The sequence below is a fragment of the Oncorhynchus keta genome, chromosome 17 (assembly GCF_023373465.1).
Source record: "Oncorhynchus keta strain PuntledgeMale-10-30-2019 chromosome 17, Oket_V2, whole genome shotgun sequence".
Lineage (NCBI taxonomy): Eukaryota > Metazoa > Chordata > Actinopteri > Salmoniformes > Salmonidae > Oncorhynchus > Oncorhynchus keta.
Window position 1 is genome coordinate 5,287,299 of NC_068437.1, and position 21,825 is coordinate 5,309,123.

At 41.5% G+C, this 21,825-nt stretch overlaps 1 protein-coding gene across 1 annotated transcript; it reads left to right on the top strand.

Annotated features, from left to right (window-relative positions):
- The first annotated feature begins 756 nt into the window (after window positions 1–756).
- Window positions 757–16,312, top strand: sat2b (spermidine/spermine N1-acetyltransferase family member 2b). Its single transcript, XM_035790453.2, has 6 exons — window positions 757–929; window positions 6,239–6,290; window positions 6,381–6,464; window positions 13,215–13,316; window positions 13,563–13,603; window positions 13,807–16,312. The coding sequence occupies exons 1-6, from the start codon at window positions 867–869 to the stop codon at window positions 13,984–13,986; spliced, it is 522 nt and encodes a 173-aa protein (XP_035646346.1). The 5' UTR covers window positions 757–866; the 3' UTR covers window positions 13,987–16,312.
- Window positions 16,313–21,825: the final 5,513 nt, after the last annotated feature.

Consider the following 21,825-nt stretch of genomic DNA (forward strand, 5'->3'; position numbering starts at 1 on the left):
CTGTTCTTCTGTTTATGTGTCACTCTGTGTTGTTGTTTTGTCACACTGCTTTGCTTTATCTTGGCCAGGTGTAAATAAATAAAATAAAATATAAACCAATATGTGTTGCATATCCAGTGATAATACTGGCCTACTGGTGAAGTATATATATGTATATATTTTAATAAATCAATATTTTGTTGGTATGATTCTTGTTTATTTACTGGTGCTATTGTTCAACGATTCAATTTTGAAATGATGGTTTAAGAAAAGTCTTACTGTATTTTGTTTGTAATTGCACAAACAAATTGCACTGTACGGGAAAAACGATTCCATTGGCCACAATGCGAATCACTGTATATAGAATACATATAAGCTTATAGAGCAAAAACGATTCTATGTGCTGCAGTAAAAGATCTCTAGGGAGTACTCAGTAGGGTCTGTAGAATGTGTATATGGTGTCATTTCATGGGGCTCTGAATAATACAGTGTGTTGCTGAACTTTTACTGTTGTCAAACAGCTTAAAATGGGTTGCCTGGACACTATACGGTACAAATATAGCACTGTACAGGAAAAACTATTCTTTATGCCGATGTTTCATTCTTAAGTTTTTATTGTATCAGAATACAAAACGTAATGAATCATTGTTAGTGTTTAAACAATTATTTTTCATATATCGTTAATAAATACAGGCTATTGACGTTTTATACTATTACGTGGAGGACTTTTATTTATTTTTTTAAATCTGAAATTCCGTGAACCGGAAGTCGCTGACGTAACAGTGATGACATATTTCCATTGATTTGTACAAGTCGATACCAGTCGATTCGTTGCTGAAGTTTGTTTATACCGTAGCCAACGTCCGCTAAAATACAGGTTTAAAAAAATGCATTTTAAAGTCCGCGCTGCAGCAAAAGAGGATTGTAAGGAAATATCTAGAATGATTATGGTGAGTTTGCTAAACAACATCGCTACAACGTTGGACACTCAACTTGTCACATGTTGCACAGTGATTTTGCTGCACTCACTGCTTTATTACATTGTCGCATTCGCAAGCCAAATAGCCAATCATTCATAATAGCTGCATTTATATTGCAGTATAATTGCCTGTGTCCAAGTTGTGTTAGGCTGCTACAGTTTGCTGAGTGCAGTCATTTTGCAGTTCAAGTGCAGATTTATTTTTACATTCTGCAAGTTATGTAAGGATGGAAGTAGAATGCTGGTTTGAAACCCGGGGTGCATTGTTTGATTAAAGGTTTGTTACGTTGCGTAACGGCTTGTCCTGTGTAATCATTCGTCCAAAACGTTTTGCAATGGAAACCGTTATCTCCAAACGGAAAACGTTTGGAGTTATTTTTACTCTGCTGCTACTCACTGTTTGTTATCTATGCATAGTCACTTTACCCCTACCTACATGTACAAATGCCTCGACTTGTACCCCCGCACATTGACTCGGTATATAGCCTCCAGGTTATCAAATGGCTACCTGTCCTATTTGCTTTGTGCCCCCCCAACCCTATTTTTTTACGCTGCTGTTACTCTGTTTATCATATATGCAGTGTCACTTTAACTATATATACATTAATGTACATACTACCTCAATTGGCCCGACAAACCAGTGCTCCCGCATTTGGCTAACCGGACTATCTGCATTGTGTCCCGCCACCCACCAACCCCTCTTTTACGCTACTGCTACTCTCTGTTCATCATATATGCATAGTCACTTTAACCATATCTACATGTACATACCACCTCAATCAGCCTGACTAACCGGTGTCTGTATGTAGCCTCGCTACTTTATAGCCTGTCTTTTTACAGTTGTTTTATTTCTTTACCTACCTATTGTTCATCTAACACATTTTTTGCACTATTGGTTAGAGCCTGTAAGTAAGCATTTCACTGTACTACACCTGTTGTATTCGGCCCATGTGACAAATAAACTTTGATTTGACATTGACTCGGTACCCCCAGTATATAGCCTCCACATTGACTTGGTACAGGTACCCCCTGTATATAGCCTCCACATTGACTTGGTACCGGTACCCCCTGTATTAGACCGCATTTTGCATTGGAGGCATACATGTCTACTGTATAGCCTTACCTATAGTGTGCACCAATAAAATGGGGTATCAGCCTACTCAGTGACACCCAAAGATTACAACTCTGTAGATTTTACAATAAAATGAGCGTCATAGCTCTTATTGCAGCTTTTTGAATGTGGCAAGTGAGGACTCATAAAGGTCATTTTGAGGGTTCATGAAAAAATGTCACCACCCTCCTAATTTTCACATGACTCCTCTTGTAGGGTGAACATTTTTTGCACCCCCTCATTGAATTAACTCAAAAATAATGATTACGACCACAAACAATAATTGTAGAGACCCTTTATTTATAAGAGTGAATATCGACTATCACTTCAGCATGCTTTTGTGCCACAGTCGATGCCACGCAGGGCTACAGGGCAGAAGGTTGAGAGTTCGCTGACCACCACAGACGAGACGCTACCTGCCTGTTTTATTACACTACAATCAGAGCCAGCTGCAGAGAACAAGGGGGCACCTGGATGGTTCATTGGCTGTTGGTGAGAAGGGCCTGGGGGGTTGGGAAATGGGCCGGAGAGGTGATGAACCGGGCCAGGGAGATGATAACTCAAGGGCCGATGAACCATCTGTAGATTGGCCCTCGGGGCTCTGCTCCATCTCTGGACTGCCCAAAACACTATACCCTTTCAACACCTACAAGCAGATGGCGAAAACATTAGAATACAATACAAGCAATCTTAAATCATCTCCATGGTCTCCTTTTGACTTAAAATTCTTAATCAAAAGAACTGATTTCATAAACATCTCAATCTAATTAACACATGGTTATTTGTAGTGGCCTTTTCAAGTGTTCTGTTTTCAGATGTTTTAACTAGCTCTGCTAATCATTATGACAATACAGGGATCTAATATTTCCCTCTCACAATTTCTCCCATCCAGAAAAAAGAGCTGATTTGACATGTTCTAACTAGGTCTGCTAAACCGTAATATGTAATGATACCGTAAAATACTTCAGTTGAAAAACTCACTCAATACTTCCCCTCAGTCTTTGCAAGGAATGATACGTTGAGTTTCAATTTCCAGGTAGAATAAAACGGTGTTGAACAACGAAGCATATTACAAGGAGCCACTCGTTTTTTTTTAACGAAAAAATGAAATTGCAACACTGCACTACACTCCGTCGACTTTGGACAAACACTGCTATGGCCCAATAGTCATTGCATAGGCTGTAAACCTAAATGTAGGCCTACAAAGTCTTACATTGGGGATGGGCACGATTATTTGAAAAGACATTAGTATTTAGTTACTTAGGCCTATATATTTTTCTAAAAATGATATACTCTCCTATTTTAAGAGGCTCCATGTGAAGTGGGGTTTTTCTAATCAATGCAAAATGGAATTAAAATGATGGAATTAAGTTGGCTAAATGAGAAGGAGTAGGCTACATGATCATACTAATACTTACCTGAATACTGACCTGAGATCTCGACCGCCTTGGGCCCGGTGTGTTGATGCTCAGGAGGAGACCTGTGTGTAATCCTCTCTGCCAACTCCTGCAGGACAATGGAAACACCAACAACCACTCACATTCCAAGTATTCTGAAGAGCAAGTTTCCACCCACTTTCTAGTTGTTATAAAGTTACTAAACCCGTCCCACAACACAAATCTTTACCCTAGACCGGGTCTCTAATATATTCCCAACTCTACTCCCTGAACCTTTACCCTAAACCGGGTCTGTAATCTATTCCCAACTCTACTCCCTGAACCTTTACCCTAAACCGGGTCTGTAATCTATTCCCAACTCTACCCCCTGAACCTTTACCCTAGACCGGGTCTGTAATCTATTCCCAACTCTACCCCCTGAACCTTTACCCTAAACCGGGTCTGTAATATATTCCCAACTCTACCCCCTGAACCTTTACCCTAAACCGGGTCTGTAATCTATTCCCAACTCTACCCACTGAACCTTTACCCTAAACTGGGTCTGTAATCTATTCCCAACTCTACCCCTGAACCTTTACCCTAGACCGGGTCTGTAATATATTCCCAACTCTACTCCCTGAACCTTTACCCTAAATCGGGTCTGTAATCTATTCCCAACTCTACCCCCTGAACCTTTACCCTAGACCGGGTCTGTAATATATTCCCAACTCTACTCCCTGAACCTTTACTCTAAACCGGAACTGTAATATATTCCCAACTCTACCCCCTGAACCTTTACCCTAGACCGGGTCTGTAATATATTCGAACTCTACTCCCTGAACCTTTACCCTAAACCGGGTCTGTAATATATTCCCAACTCTACCCCCTGAACCTTTACCCTAAACCGGGTCTGTAATATATTCCCAACTCTACCCCCTGAACCTTTACCCTAAACCGGGTCTGTAATCTATTCCCAACTCTACCCACTGAACCTTTACCCTAAACCGGGTCTGTAATCTATTCCCAACTCTACCCCCTGAACCTTTACCCTAAACCGGGTCTGTAATCTATTCCCAACTCTACCCCCTGAACCTTTACCCTAAACCGGGTCTGTAATCTATTCCCAACTCTACCCCCTGAACCTTTACCCTAAACCGGGTCTGTAATCTATTCCCAACTCTACCCCCTGAACCTTTACCCTAAACTGGGTCTGTAATCTATTCCCAACTCTACCCCCTGAACCTTTACCCTAAACCGGGTCTGTAATCTATTCCCAACTCTACCCCCTGAACCTTTACCCTAAACCGGGTCTGTAATCTATTCCCAACTCTACCCCCTGAACCTTTACCCTAAACCGGGTCTGTAATCTATTCCCAACTCTACCCCCTGAAACTTTACCCTAAACCAGGTTTGTTATCTCTACTCAACCCCTTCCTAAATTATATATTTTTATTTTTAATCTTTGCATTATATTATCCAATAAAGTTTGTTTGAATTCAAACCGAGTCGCGGAAAACCAAAGGAGAACTCCAACACCCCTCCCCTTGTCCCTTGCCAAACTTCACCTCACCCTATTGCTGGTGACCAGCATGCTGCTACACTGGTGCTGGTCACCAGCAAAAGAAAAACATGAAGGCGGTGCTAACTACAACTAAGCATTTAGCCCACTAAGCTACCACTAACCTGCTGAGCTGTACAGACCCCACGGTCCGGCTTTAAGTAGCACACGTATAACCCAGCTAACGGAACATCTCGCCCATAGCTATGGTTACTGCTTTCCCTGTACTGGATGAACTAAACCAAGCACTCGAATTTGAATGCTTCGTGCTGCTTATTCCCTCCAAGGTGGAAGAAAGAAAAGGGGTGATTCCAACGCCAGAATAGCCCAATAAATATGTTAACAATATGGATGAGTTTAACATGCAGCATTTTTTTTAAATTCCTTAGACGACTTAGCACATGACATGTGTAGTTAGCATAATGTATGAAATTAGGAAACGTTTTATACTACATCTGTTCAAATTGTTGCAAACTCTGTTTTACATAAAGCATGAAGATATGTTAATAATATGACCACCCTACTTTGAGTGATAAGTTACTGTAATGATGTATTCCGTGCAAATAGTCTGGGTAGCCATTTGATTAGGTGTTCAGGAGTTTTATGGCTTGGGGGTAGAAGCTGTTTAGAAGCCTCTTGGACTTGGTGCTCCGGTACCGCTTGCCGTGCGGTACCAGAGAGTCTAAGACTAGGGTGGCTGGAGACATTTTTGAGGGCCTTCCTCTGACACCGACTAGTATAGATGTCCTGGATGGCAGGAAGCTTATATGTTTACTAATGTCAAACACCCTATCTTGAGATATTGGACAGAAAGTGTTGAATTTAAGATTCCAGACAAGTAATTTGGTGCCTCATCGGAAGGGATTATCATTGACCTTTTCCGATGACTTGAAAATAAGGTCTCAACCATAGTAAGTCCTATCCTGATTTAAATCTAGTGTGTTTCTGAGAAGTTGTTCTATATCATGGAATACACCCGAACCAAAGTTCTATTTTGACCCCCATCACCCAACTTACATGGGAAGTGAAGTGGTCCGCTATTGGCCGTTGCTCTTGTCAGTCTATGAAGCACATTGTGTCATTGGATGTTCCTGAGACTCTGCCCCTACGAGGAGTTACCCCATAGTGAGACACCATCATAGAGCCATGGTTACTTTAAGTAACCTTAAGTTTCTTCATGTAGGCCTACTGTCTTTTTACATGTCCACCCCCCCACATGTGTCTGTTTCCCTTAGGAGTTGGCTGTGTATGAGAACATGCCAGACCAGGTGAAGACTTCTCATGAAGGTTATTTTACAACTTTTGCCAGTAATTTTAAAGTTATTTCTTTAAACTTGAACCTGAACTTAACCTGTCTCTGTTTCTCTGGCACCCCAGACTTGGAGCGTGATGGGTTCTCTCCAAACCCCTTCTATGAATGCCTGGTCGCTGAAGTGCCAGATGAACACAAGACCAAAGATGGTAAAAAAAAATCTGCATTTCAATGCAGCTTAATGCCTGTACATGTGAAAATGTATTGTGCTTGTTTGGAAGCTCATGTTCATATCAAATTTGATCCGATTGCAGTGCTTAATCATTAGTATTCATCCCCCTTGGATTTCTTTACATTTTTATTACAAAGTGGGATTACAATTGATTTAATTGTCATTGATCTACACCAAATACTCTTGTCAAATGTTTTTTTTTCTCGACTGAGGGACCTTACGGATAATTGTGTTTGTGGAAAGAAATGGGCTAGTCATGCAACAATCATGTTGCACACAGAGTGAGTTCATACAAGTGATGTCATTTGCTAAGCAATTGTTTACTCCTGAACTGTTAATACTTTGTGCACCCTCCCCTGGCGAGGATAATGGCACTGAGCCTTTTTCTGTAATGTTTTATAAGATTGGAGAAAACATTGAGATGGATGTTAGTCTATTCTCCATACAGAATCTGTCCATATCCATGGAATCATTCGATCTGCACCCATTCAAACCACAGGTTTTTCAATTGGATTCAAGTATGGAGACTGAGATGGCCATTGCAAAATGTAGATTTTTTATGTGTGTTTGAGGTCATTGTCTTGCTGGAAGATCCACTTGCGGCCATGTTTCAGTCTCCGGGCAGAGGCAACCAGGTTTGTGGCTAAAATGACTTGGTAGTTGGTAGAGTTCATGATGCTGTTGACCATAAAGTCCCCAGGACCAGTGGAAGCAAAACAGCCCCATCATCATATTTTACAGTATGGTATTATTTTCTGTGCATGCATCATTCTTTCAAAACCAAATCCAGCACTGGTCTGCATGGCCAAATAGCTCTATTTTCATCTCATTTGCCCATAGCACCCAATTCCAATCCAAGTGCCAATGCCATTTAGCAAACTGCAGCCGTTTACATTTTCTGGTTGCTCTCAATAAAAGGCTTTTTTTTATGTCAACCTTTCTAAGTAGCCTATTATCATGGATGTGGTGTCGAATTGTAGATCTGTAGACTCCAAGATGCAACCAAGTTCTTAAATTCTCCAACTTTGGCTTTGGACTTTTCTTTGCCTCCTGAAGCATCTTCCTCACTGTGCGTGGGGACAAGATACACTTGGATCCTCTACCAGGCAGGTTAAACGTCTTAAATGTTGCCCTAATGATGGTAAGATCTGTATGTGTTTTTTCAGTAGTTTTCTTTTGTACCCATTGCCTGATTTGATGAAAGTCAGCAACCATTTGTTTCTTTCCCCATGGTGATCATGACGGGGATTGTACAATCTAATTTCTATACCCCAGTGGCGACATGAAAAAATGATATAGTATACTTTGGTCTAAATACTGTAGTATTACAATATTTAAATACTATAGTATTCACTAGTGTTTTTGGACATGACTGTAGTAAAATATAGTATTCACTTGTGTTTTTGTGGACTTAACTGTAGTATATTATAGTAACGCCTGCCGATTTAGAGTTAGCTAAAATGACATAACTACCAGACTAAGCCGGTTACTGTTTAATGAGGAGAACACCTCGACCAGAACATAAGACACGCAGGTTCGTGACAGGCCACCTATTGAGTTGGGTCAACAGTTCTGAGAAATGCAACGGACCAGACAACACCTTAGCAAAAATATAAACAATGCATTACAATTGTAACATCTAAACGTTAGACAGGTTCTAGGCCAAATAGAGGGAAACCGTATAGAGGCAGATATGAAGAACAGGCAGCGTTTAAAGCTTAGAGGATTAGGTTTGCTTGTTTGACACAAATAACACATTAACAAGAGTACACCAAAATGACTTATTTGATCAGTTACTTTCACTGGATATACAACAGTGGTTTCAGAGATTCAAGTTCACAAGATGCCCAAAAACAGAGAGAAACAATACTGTACTTCTGATGGTAGAAAATAACAGTTAATTAATTAATGTTAATGTTATGTTAATTAATTAACTTAATTTACATAAATCGATATTTTAGAAATACAAAATGACTACTTAAAGACAGTCACCTTTAGTGGAGGGTGCTGCCAATAAACTGCCTGGACCTCAAACCAGCAAAGCCTCTTCCAACAAATGAGCTGAAAACAAAAGGATGACATTGCAGTGGCTTTCCATAAGGAACATCTTTAAAATGTGTTACACATGAATAAACTCACCGATGGTCAAACTCAACACACCATTTAGAACTATCAACCACACCCTTTAACATTTATTCAAGACCGCATGGTCACCAAATGGTTGCTCACAAAAACAAACCGACGCTGCCGTACAGTCTATAAACAAAAAGGACCTTCCCGTTTACAAAGCTCTCCCCTGAACATGATCAAGGGGTGCTTTTTATACAGTTCTTGCATGTCCTCCCCTAATAAGGGTGCCCAGGGAAACACTGACAAAAACTTTGGTTCCTAGCCTGTCACACAATATTCTTTAGTTAAATGATTAACTGATTGAGGGTTATGGTGATGCCCATCTACTGTGGGACTCCAGTTAAAGAGCAGGTGGAGGCTGTATATGTATATATATATATATATATAGTAGCAGTTAATAATGAAGGACCAGAAAGGGGGTGGAATAGTATGCAGCATGGCAGGCCGAGGCTATAGCAGACCAAATGATCAATGGCTGCATAGTATGGCAAGCAAACAAAATAAAAATAGCAAGCATAGCCATAAAACAGGCCTAGATAACAAAGGCCATGCACCAAAAGGGCAACTATTATTAACGTGTCAATACGTCAACAATCATAAATATGCTATAGGTATTTGAAATGCTCCTCTTTGAGAATATGATATGTGACTTCAAGTCTTAAATATTTATGATTGAGTAGAGCAAGCCACTATCTGGGTATTTTATACTGAACAAAAATATAAACACATGTAACAACTTGTAAGATTTTACTGAGTGTAAGTTCATATGAGGAAATCAGTCAATTTAAATAAGTAAATTAGGCCCTAGTCTATGGATTTCAGAGATATGCATCTGTTGGTCACAGATGCCTCACAATGGGCCTCAGGATCTCGTAATGGTATTTCTGTGCATTCAAATTGCCATTAATAAAATGCAATTGTGTTTGTTGTCCGTAGCTTTTGCCTGCCCATACCATAACCCCACCACCACCATGGGGCACTCTGTTCACAACGTTGATATCAGCAAACCCACACAACACCATACACGTGGTCTGCGGTTGTGAGGCCAGTTCGATGTACTGCCAAATGATGTAAATTGATGTTGGAGGTAGCTTATGGTAGAGAAATGAATATTCAATTCTCTGACAACAGCTCTGGTGGACATTCCTGTAGTCGGCATGCCAATTCCACGCTCCCTCAACTTGAGACATCTGTTGCATTGTTTTGCACATTTATGAGTGGCCTTTTACTGTCCCCAGCACCTGTGTAATGATCATGCTGTTTAATCAATTTCTTGATATGCCACACCTGTCAGGTGGATGGATTATCTTGGCAAAGGAGAAATGCTCACTAACTGGGATGTAAACAAATTTGTGCACGAAATTTGAGAGAAATAAGCTTTTTGTGCGTATGAAACATTTCTGGGGTCTTTTATTTCAGCTCATGAAACATGGGACCAACACTTTACATGTTCTTTTTAGATTTCTGTTCAGTGTATTATTCATTGTCAGGTAATTGTTAATTTCTGGGCATGGTAATAATTGCTGCCAGTTGTTTATTAATCTTTGTACAGGATTCACTGCTCTGTGACTTGGATGCAGGGGAGGGCATTTGTGTCAGGTTTGCCCTCTATATAACTCTATGGTAAGGTATTTATATAGGATGGTTCGAGGGCGTCTCCTTTCGAAGGCAAGCAATGTGTACCGGTGGCGACGGGAGTAGAACAGAGTTGAGTGTGAGGGTTGTTTTTCTGTGTGGCGACTGCTCATGCTCTCAGAATGTTGGCACCCGGAAAAGACACATTTCCGAGTTGAAAAGGACTATTATGAGATGGAGTTACATTGAGATGCCACCGGGCTGCAAGAAAAGTCGGGCGAAGAGGAATATTGGGACAGGGTCTATTGAGAATTTTCCAGAACATGTGTGGTCATTATACATTTCAGGATAGTCAGCAAGATGAGTGCACTCTATATGTGGGTCTGGGTCATCAGACAACCATTAGACATGCACCTGTCTGGGGAGTGGACATGACTGGTTATTTCTGTGACAGTGTTGTGGCCTAATATGTACTGTTGCTATGGTTACACCTCTTGGGTCTTTTCCAGAACATGGGTGTTCCTTTCAGAGGAGTTAGCAGGATGACATGTCTGGTTATTTTTGTAAAGTGCTATGGACTGTTGCTATGGTCCTACATCCATGCACCTGTCTTAGTTGAGAACAAGTCTGTATTTTTTTACTATTGCTGTGACTTTACAGTTTCCATGCCCTAGTATGAAACCAAACTAAAATTAGTGCAAGGCAATACGATAACTGTGGCTAAATGCCAGAGGGGATGTGTGACGTCAGGAGGAAAAATGTATAAGAAGTTTGTGCCAAGACTGGAAAGGGAGTTGTTTTCATGAACCAACTCAGCTTTTATTATGTCGTAATAAAAGTCTGTTTGAACTCACTGGCTCCGTTATTTGAGAAATATGATTGGCTGAATATTTCCACGATAGGACACCGAAATGTGGATTTCTGATGTATTTCAAGGCCTACCTTCAAACTCAGTGCCTCTTTTTGCTTGACATCATGGGAAAATCAAAAGAATCAGCCAAGACCTGAGTTTTTCTTTTTTTAGACCTCAACAAGTCTGGTTCATCCTTGGGAGCAATTTCCAAATGCCTGAAGGTACCACGTTCATCTGTACAAACAATAGTATGCAAGTATAAACACCATGGGATCACGCAGCCGTCATACCACTCAGGAAGGAGACGTGTTCTGTCTCCTAGAGATGAACGTACTTAGGTGCGAAAAGTGCAAATCAAATCCAGAACAACAGCAAAATAAATTGTCAAGATGCTGGAGGAAACAGGTACAAAAGCATCTATATCCACAGTAAAACGGGTCCTATATCGACATAACCTGAAAGGCCCCTCAGCAAGGAAGAAGCCACTGCTCCAAAACCGCCATAAAAAAGCCAGACCACGGTTTACAACCGCATATGGGGACAAAGATTGTACTTTTTTGGAGAAATGTCCTCTGATAAGATGAAACAAAAATGGAACTGTTTTGGCCATAAGGACCATCATTATGTTTGGAGGAAAAAGGGGGAGGCTTGCAAGCCGAAGAACACCATCCCAACCGTGAAGCACGGGGGTGGCAGCGTCATGTTGTGGGGGTGCTTTGCTGCAGGAGAGTCTGGTGCACTTCACCGTTCTTGTGATCATTTTGACCCCACGGGGTGAGATCTTGCGTGGAGCCCCAGATCGAGGGAGATTATCAGTGGTCTTGTATGTCTTCCATTTCATAATAATTGCTCCCACAGTTTATTTCTTCAAACCAAGCTGCTTACCTATTGCAGATTCAGTCATCCCAGCCTGGTGCAGTTCTACAATTTTGTTTCTGGTGTCTTTTGACAGCTCTTTGGTCTTGGCCATAGTGGAGTTTGGAGTGTGACTGTTTGAGGTTGTGGACAGGTGTCTTTTATACTGATAACAAGTTCAAACAGGGGCCATTAATACAGGTAACGAGTGGAGGACAGAGGAGCCTAGTTACAGGTCTGTGAGAGCCAGAAATCTTGCTTGTTTGTAGGTGACCAAATACTTATTTTCCACCATTTGCAAATAAATTCATTAAAGATGTGATTTTCTGGATTTTTTTCCTTCTCATTTTATCTGTCATAGTTGAAGTGTACCTATGATGAAAATTACAGGCCTCTCATCTTCTTAAGTGGGAGAACTTGCACAATTGGTGTCTAACTAAATACTTTTTTGCCCCACTGTATGTCAAATACTGTGTATATGTTTAGGCCTCCCGAGTGGCGCACCACAACGCATCACAGTACTGAGGTGCCACTACAGCTATGACTAGGAGCCCCATAGGGTGGCACACAATTGACTGTCCGGGTTTGGCTGGAGGGCTTTGGCTCATTGTGCTCTAGTTTGTCTTTGTGGTGGGCCGGGCGAAGCTGACTTGGGTTGTCAGTTGAACAGTGTTTCCTCTGACACGTTAGAGCGGGTGACTTCCAGGTTAAGCGAGCAGTGTGTCAAGCAGCGCGGCTTGGTGGGACATGTTTTGGCGATGAGACAAGGTCGTAACTACCAATTGGGTATCTCAAAATTGGGGAGAAAATTGTCAAGAAAATGTATACTGTAAGTATGTTAAAAGCACTGTGTGTGAGTATCCCAAACCTTGCCAACAGACAAAAAGAGCTGTACATTTATCAGTAGTTCACCAATCAAGGAATTTATGGGCTTGGCGACAGTAACAAGGTGTGATGTGTCAGGTCCCAAACATTTGGCACCATCAGGCGACGTCCTGACAACTGATACACATTAATGTTCTTGCACTGTCCCATAAAACGTGTCTAGAACATGAATATTCTGGAAACATTGTAACCGTGCTCTAGATATGTTCTGCTTGACATTAAGGGAATGTTCTCCTAACTTTAACACCAAAAAATTCTAAAACGGCTCTCATAAGGTTTTTGCTAACATAGATAGAATATTCTCCTAACTAACGGAAAACTGGACGCTCAAACATTAGGGGAACATTACGGGTAGCATTACAAAAACGTTCTCTCTTCATAGAATTTTTAGTTGCGTATCAGCTGACACTGCTTGTTTGTTGTGTGAAGGGTACACCGTCGTTGGGTACGCCCTTTACTTCTACACCTACAGCACATGGAAAGGGCGGTCAGTGTACATGGAGGACCTCTATGTAATGCCTGACTTCAGAGGTAAATATGCACGTACACTTATTAGCCTACTGTACAACTATACTACAGTATCTGTACAACAGTGTCTGTTAAGTTCATATTTGAATCAGCCAAATGTCCTACCAGATGTACAGAAATAAATGGAAAATTGGAAGAAATAAATGCCACTTTGGGCTTTGCATTTGGTGTTTAAACACGGGAATGAGAAAGTACTGCTCTTAGGCTAGAAATGCTCCACCTTATGTCTGTTTATTTTTCTCCCTGTAGGAAAAGGCATCGGAACGGGACTGATGGCCAAAGTAGCTCAGGTCGGTTTCATGTTCCACTGTATGGCTGATCCCAACTGGAACTCCTCCATCTATCTCCCATGTTTATTATTATGTATGATTGACACATGAATGACATTGTGTGATGAGAAGGTTAATTTATTGCCATTGAACCACGTCCTCTGAATAGAAGTGATGCTGTGTTCTCTCTATGATTGATTAGTTGTGTACGGTTGCTTCTCTAGGTAGGGGTGGAGAAGCAGTGTGTGCGGCTGCAGTTTTCTGTCCTAGAATGGAACAAACCATCACTAGATTTCTACATTGCCAAAGGTGCCGAGGACCTGACTGCCAAAGAAGGTTGGCACTTCTTACGGTTTCATGGACAAACCCTGGACACATTAGCTAAGGAAGCACCTAAAGATTAGATTTTATAGGCCTGGGTCTAGTTTGGTTCCGCCCATAACATCACACAGTGGGCAGGTTCATTTTGCGTTGGTAGGTGGGTGGAATGGAAATTCCGCTCAGCCGGGGCCCTGGGCGATGCAAAACAAACTCTCCCAGTCATCCTTTATGTTTAATGTGCATTTAAATATAGTCAAACATTATTACATTTTTATACATATATATATAACGTTTGGACACACCTACTCATTCAAGCGGTCATCAAGGCAAACAGTGAATACTTAAAATGTATTTTGATTTGTTTAACACTTTTTGGGTTACTACATACTACATTGGTGTCTTCACTATTCTGCAATGTAGAAAATAGTCCAAATAAAGAAAGATCCTGTAATGAGTGGTACTGTATGTGTATAAATATCATTTGTTTAGGTTGATGTGTCCTCAAGCTGTATTTAACCTACATCTATAAATCAGAAAATGTACATTCATACCTTTTGAGGTACAGCAGTAATTTTGCTGGATGTGCAGGAAGTGGTGATATAGCAGCAACTTTGCACTAGCACATAGCCGGTTGAGCATTTGTCTGAACATTGTGAGCAAGCATATTAACTGATTGGCTGATTTCTTTTGATTTCCCATGATGACAAGCAAAGAGGCACTGTTTGAAGTTAGGCCTTGAAAAACATCCACAGGTACACCTCCAATTGACTCAAAGTATGTCAATTAGCCTATCAGAAGCTTCTAAAGCCATGATATCATTTTCTGGAATTTTCCAAGCTGTTTAAAGTCAACTTAGTAAACTTCTGACACACTGGAATTGTGATACAGTGAATTATAAGTGAAATCATTTGTCTGTAAACAATTGTTGGAAATATTACTTGTCATGCACAGTAGATGTCTTAACCGACTTGCCAAAACTATAGTTTGTTAACAAGAAATGTGTGGAGTGGTTGAAAAACAAGTTTTAATGACTCCAACATAAGTGTATGTGAACTTCTGAATTCAACTGTACATATCTCCCTGGTATATTACATCATTAATTCACCAGCATACAATACATGTTTGGGCTCACCTTGTGCTGTGCTCACTTGAACAGTAAGGTGGCGATTCGTGGGAAAATTTTCTCATCAAAGTCTGTCATTCTCTGTATTTATGGTGCTTTCAAGACAACTGGGAACTCAAGAAAAAACAAGGTTGAATCATGACATCAGTGATCCTCAGTTCAGAGCTCTACATCGAGGCCCCAGTTCCCAACTTGGAATTCTGAGTTGGATGGCCGTTCAAAACATCTTTTCCCAGTCAGAGGTAGTTTTTTTCCTGGGTTCCTGGTTGTCTTGAACTCACTGAAGTCCTGAGATTTCCCAGTTCTAAGTGTCCAGTTGTTTTGAACATGGCAGAAGTCATATCCTTTTAAGCTTGAAAACGTGACCCTTAAACTCAGACTTTGACCACACACCCTCTCCACTGAATAGCTGGCTAGTGATTGCTTTGCAACATTTGCAGTTAGCCACTGATTCCTTCCAAACCACTCATTGTTGAATTTGCGATTTCCAACTTGTTGTGTAATGTATATGTCCAATGGCGGATGAGCACCGATACATTTTATCTATAATTTCTGTTCATATGACAAGGATTGAAAAGGATTTGCCAGTAGATTGTCGACGTGATTCATGATGTTGACTGCTTGTCTAGCTTGCTAGCTAAGATTTTGAAAGTATGATGTTGACATGATCAGTCAAAGCTACTGTAGGTATAATGTGATTTGAAATAATTTTATCTGTGGCCAATGACCTTTGAACCTTTTTTGGATGGGCGCTTCAAATGTAACTCTATGGCAGCACCGAAGGGGCTTGAATTCTTTAGCTCTCCTCGTAGATTTTGCGGTGACATAGTGTCCCCATGAGTGACAGAACACAGACAATCACAGCTTAACTACAGAACAACAGCTACATCCCGTATTTTCCGGAAACAAGAGACCATGTTTGTATGCAGGTTTTTTTCAATCATTCTTTTTTTTTTACTTCATTTTTTAAGCTTAACAGGTGGGCTCAAAACAGGTGGGGTTTTGCCCTGAATAACAGGTTACTGGCTGGTGACAATAAAACAGGGATTGAAATTGTTGAGGAGTTAGGTCTTTCTGGTTTCATTCTACAAAATGTCCCTTAGAGTGTAGTGTTGAGCTGATAGGCCTGATACGTACAGTAGATGAAGTTTATTTTTAATTTTATTTATAGGCTATACAATTAAAGATAGGCTACATCATTATAATCACATATGATGATGATGACAATAATAGTACATTAGAATTCTTAATGTTCCACAATAGTAAATAAAGAATGTTTTAATACATTTCCTTTTGTATGAATAATTGAAATGTATCATTCCACTATTGAAATTACTCATACAACTTATCCTTCTTTACATAATCATTCTTAAATTAATGGAGTTTGGAACCACCAAGTCTCTTCCTAGAGCTGGCCACCCAGGCAAACTGAGCAATCGGGGGAGAAGGGCGAGATGGTCAGGGAGGTAGGTGACCAAGAAGCTGATGACAGAGCTCCAGGGTTCCTCATCTCTGCAGCATTCCACCAGTCAAGTCTTTATGGTAGAGTGGCCAGACGCAAGCAACTCCTCGGTAAAAGGCACATGACAGCCTGCTTGGAGTTTGCCAAAAGGTACCTAAAGGAAACAAGATTCTCTGGTCTGATGAAACCAAGATTGAACTCTTTGGCCTGAATGCCAAGATTGGGAAACTAGTCAGGATCGAGGGAAAGATGGACAGAGCAAAGTACAGAGAGATCCTTGATGAAAACCTGCGCCAGAGCATTCAGATTAGGGCAAAGGTTCATCGTCCAACAGGACAACGACCCTAACCACACAGCCAAGACAACATAGGTGTCTTTGAATGTCCTTGAGTGGCCCAGTCAGAGCCTGGACTTGAACCTGATTGAACATCGATGGAGAGACCTGAAAATAGCTGTGCAGCGACGCTCCCCATCCAACCTGGCAGAGAAGAAAGTGAGAAACTCCCCAAATACAGCTGTACCAGCTAGTAGCGTCGTACCCAAGAATACTCAAGGCTGTAGTTGATGCCAAAGGTTCTTCAACAAAGTACTGAGTAAAGTGTCTGAATACTTATGTAAATGGGATATTTCATTTTTATTTTTGTGCTAATATTTGTAAAAAACAGTTTTTATTTTTGTCATTATGGGGTATTGTGTGTAGATTGATTTAGAGAAAAAACGATTGACTCCATTTTAGAATAAGGCTGTAACGTAACAAAATGTGGAAAAAGTCAAGGGGTCTGAATACTTTCCAACGGTACTGTATGTGAAGGCTATTCCAGCACTAAGGGATGATGCCTTCGCTTGCCGAGCAAGTTACCTCGTCATGTAGAGCAGGTATTACATTCTTCACATTTTCAAACAGTCCATTTATCTGGTCTGTTCATTGACTACAGCTCAGTGTTCAACAACATAGGGCCCTCAAAGCTCATCACTAAGCTAAGGACCCTGGGACTAAACACCTCCCTCTGCAACTGGATCCTAGACTTCCTGACTGGCCGCCTCCAGGTGGTAAGGGTAGGTAACATCACATCCGCCACGCTGATCCTCAACACAGGGGCCCCTCACAGGTGCGTGCTCAGTCCCCTCCTGTACTCCCTGTTCACTCATGACTGCACGGCCAGGCACAAGTCAAACACCATCATTAAGTTTGCTGATGACACAACAGTAGTAGCCTGATCCCTGACAACGACGAGACAGCCTAAAGGGAGGAGGTTAGATGATTGTGGACTACAGGAAAAGGAGGACCGAGCACGCCCCCATTCTCATCGACGGGGCTGTAGTGGAGCAGGTTGAAAGCTTCAAGTTCCTTGGTGTCCACATCACCAACAAACTAACATGGTCCAAGCACACCAAGACAGTCGTGAAGAGGGCAAGACAAAACCTATTCCCCCTCAGGAGGCTGAAAAGATTTGGCATGGGTCCTCAGATCCTCAAAAGGTTTTACTGCTGCACCAATTATGATATAATTTTCTTAGCTCTTACTTTTTAAATATTTTTTATAGGTATTTTCTTAAAACTGCATTATTGGTTAAGGGCTTGTAAGTAAGCATTTCACTGTAAGGTCTACACCTGTTGTATTGGGTGCATATGACATACAATTTGATTTGATTCTCCTAGCGCTGGCTGCAACAGTCATCCACAAGGTGTATCTGTCTAAAGTACCCCTTTGGGTCATTGACACGTAAATTATCTGATGAAGTCAAACTCATTCTGAAGAGGTTGCAGCCTACTAGGATACTTGGTTTTCTTTCCCTTGGCATGTGCGCTTGTGTAAGCATAAACACACATGTACAATGGAACATTTAATGAGCATTTATACTAGGATCACATAAGGGTCCCAGCAAAATACCAGCCTTGGAAAATTGACCCTGAAGCCCTTTGACTCTACAACTACATTAACCACCAGTTTCTCCCCAGAGGTCCACAGGTCATCCCTGTAGACTGTCCGAAGCTAGTGCCTTACAGCTGTAGATTTATCATGTAGTTATCAACTTAGGATAGTGCTCTAAGCAACACACCACTAATTAGGATCGCCCTACATTAGACAAAATGGCATCATTTAGCCAAGACCGTGGACGTATATAGAATACAGTCCAATTAGATTTTTTGTTTCATTTTCTTTGACACTTAGGAAGTGATAGAGCCACAAACAAGTTCCCCATACGACCACTAGTAAGTGCCACAACGGCGCTCATTTGGGGAAGAAATGAAGTGATGTTTTGCGTGAGTGTTGTGCATTATTAACGTCTGTCTAAGTTACTGCCTAGATCCACCATTTTGGAGAACCAGACGATGTGTCCAGAACAACTATCCACAACCAGGACATCCCCTGGCCATTCTTGTGGTGGTCTGGAGCTTGCAGAAATCCTACCAGGGTAAGCCAGCAGAGGGGGACTGCTACGATGATCCACAAACCAGGACATCCAATAGTCATTCTTATGGTGGGTTGCAACTTGTAGAATCGTTCCAATCAAATAATCAATAAAATATATTTATAAAGCCCTTTGTGACATTGACTGATGTAAAAAGTGCTATACAGAAACCCAGCCTAAAACCCCAAACAGCAAGCAATGCAGGTGTTGAAGCATGGTGGCTAGGAAAAACTCCCTAGAAAGGCAGGCACCTAGGAAGAAACTAGAGGAACCAGGCTCTGAGGGGTGGCCAGTCCTCTTCTGGCTGTGCCGAGTGGAGATTATAACAGTACATGGCCAAGATGTTCAAATGTTCATAGATGACCAGCAGGGTCAAATAATATTAATAATAATCACAGTGGTTGTAGAGGGTGCAACAGGTCAGCACCTCAGGAGTAAATGTCAATTCGATTTTCATAGCTGTGCTCAGAGTTAGAGACACCAGGTGCGGGAGAGAGAGTTGAAAACAGCAGGTCCGGGACAAGGTAGCACACCCGGTGAACAGGTCAGGGTTCCATAGCACTTGACTATAACCATCACAACCATCGGCCGTCTAATATGTCCATTATTAGAACTCAATCAAATAGATGTTGATAGATGATGATGCACTAATAGTAATGGTATTATGTAGACAAAATACTAACCACAACAACCAAACATGTGAATCATTGTGAGGGCAACAAACTTGTGAGAAACAATATAAAATATATATTTTTTATCGAGCATATAGAAATCATTAGTGAACTTTTTGAACGGTTTTATAATGATTTACTAAACTTCTCTTCATGGATATCTATGCTCCTGGTTTTAATTCCAAATGACCTAACCTACAAGACGGCCGATGCCCAGGAATAGGGATAACTACCCTGACGTGAATACAGTATGAAACAACTTTGGATGATTACCGTGATCAGGTGAAATAAAGGTTTATTATGGACATTTAAAAAAATTGTCTTTGTATCCTTCTGAAAATGACAAACAGTGTAAGTAATTTTTATTTTTTGCTATAGCAGTTGTACAAGACAAATAAGACAAAATAACATAACAGAAAAAGAGAAGTGTAAAAAGGACAAGAACCACCTGGTGACCAGATCGTTTGTGTCCATTCCCCTGACTATCCAAACCAATCAAGTCCCTTTCTTTTTCGGCTGGGCTTCCCACACCTCCTTGGTGAGGTCCAGTGGGCTGTTTAGTCTCTTCCCGTAGAGGAGTTTGAAAGAGGGAAAACCTGGTGGATGACTGGGGCACTTCTCGGACCGAGAACATTAGGTGGGGTAGTAGCTGGTCGCAGTTCTTTCCGTCCTGCTCAATGACCTTCCACAGCTTTTGCTTGAGCGTTTTATTGAAACGTTCGATGAGCCCATTCCATTGGAGACCGCTACCTGTAGGGGAATGGCCTTGGGATATCGGGTGGCATAAGCTACTATTACCAGGATGTACTGGCGTCCTCACGCAGGTTTTACCAGGGGCCTCACTATGTCCATGGCGATGCATTCAAATGGCACCCGATGATCAGTAAATAAATAAAATAAAAATATTAGTGTAACAACCGTTTTAGAAAGTAATACTGAAGTCGTGCACAATTATCAGTTTCTATTTAGGTTTTGGGAAGTGTGCATTTGGTGCAGTGATTTGACACTCCGGGCAGATGGGACAATAGTCTTCCACGGCCCTCCTCATCCCGGTCAGCGATCCGTTCCCGGGTCTTCTCCATTCCCAGGTTGCGCCCCCAACAGATGGTGTGGGAAAACTGGAGAATGGTTCCCAACAGCACCTCTCGAAGTTCCCCCTGTTGGTGCGACACCGGATAGAAACGGTTATTCTTGATTTGGAAATGGGAGTATCGCCAGCCACTCACCCCTGGAAGTAACTGGCCGTCCACTGCTATCAATCATGTGGGCCGTGGTAATCACTTGCACCATACTTGGTAATAAATCAATAGAATACTGAGATGTTGAAATAGCAGCAGTTGTGTTGTATGGTACAGGATTTCTTTCGATTCAATTATTTCACCTGAATTTGGTGCTGTCTCTGGTAGTACTGCCGGACGGTATATGAAATAACATTTGTCCATATTGTTATCGGCTTTGTTGTCACGGCGCCGGTAGCTGATTTATTGTGCTGTCTTCTGGAGTGAGGACCTCACAGCCTATTAGGAATGAAGCCAGTGTATTGCCCTAGGGGATCAACATACTTGTTTCGAACACGTCAGACACAACATCTAGGGATCACCCACTCTGTTCCCTTGTCCCAGGGCTCCATACTGCCAAACAACATATTGTCTGTATGCTGCATTTCGGTACGCCTTGTGGTCTGTGCCTGGATCCTGCAGATCACCCAATGCCAACATGTCATTTCTTACAATTTGGATTAGCCGCAAAATCCCCTCATTCCATGTGTGCCGTTCTGGTCACACATCTGTTGGGGCCCTGGTCGCAGCACATCCTCTCCAGGTCAGTGGGCATTGCCCGGAAATTCAGGCAGGTGCAACAGTGGGTCTGTCATCTGTCTAGGATGTCTGGGGATCCTGGGATAGGCCTTCAAAACTTCATTATGTCAAACATCCCTCCTGGTAGATGGATAGCGACTTGCTCCAGGACCTCTTCCTCCAGAACAGCTCTCTCAAATTAGCCTGTAAAGACAGTGAAGAAAAAAAACAGAATTAAGTAAAATATTGTGTAAGAAGGTCTCATGCACACTTCTACAATCAATATGATACACATCTTGATATGCAATGTAGCTAACAAAATCACCACTTGTACTGAAACCAAATTAAATGCAGTAATTATATATTTTTAAATGTACACCTTTTTTCGTGGTATCCAATTGGTAGTTGTTAGTCTTGTCCCATCATCGCAACCCTACGGACTCGGGAGAGGCGAAG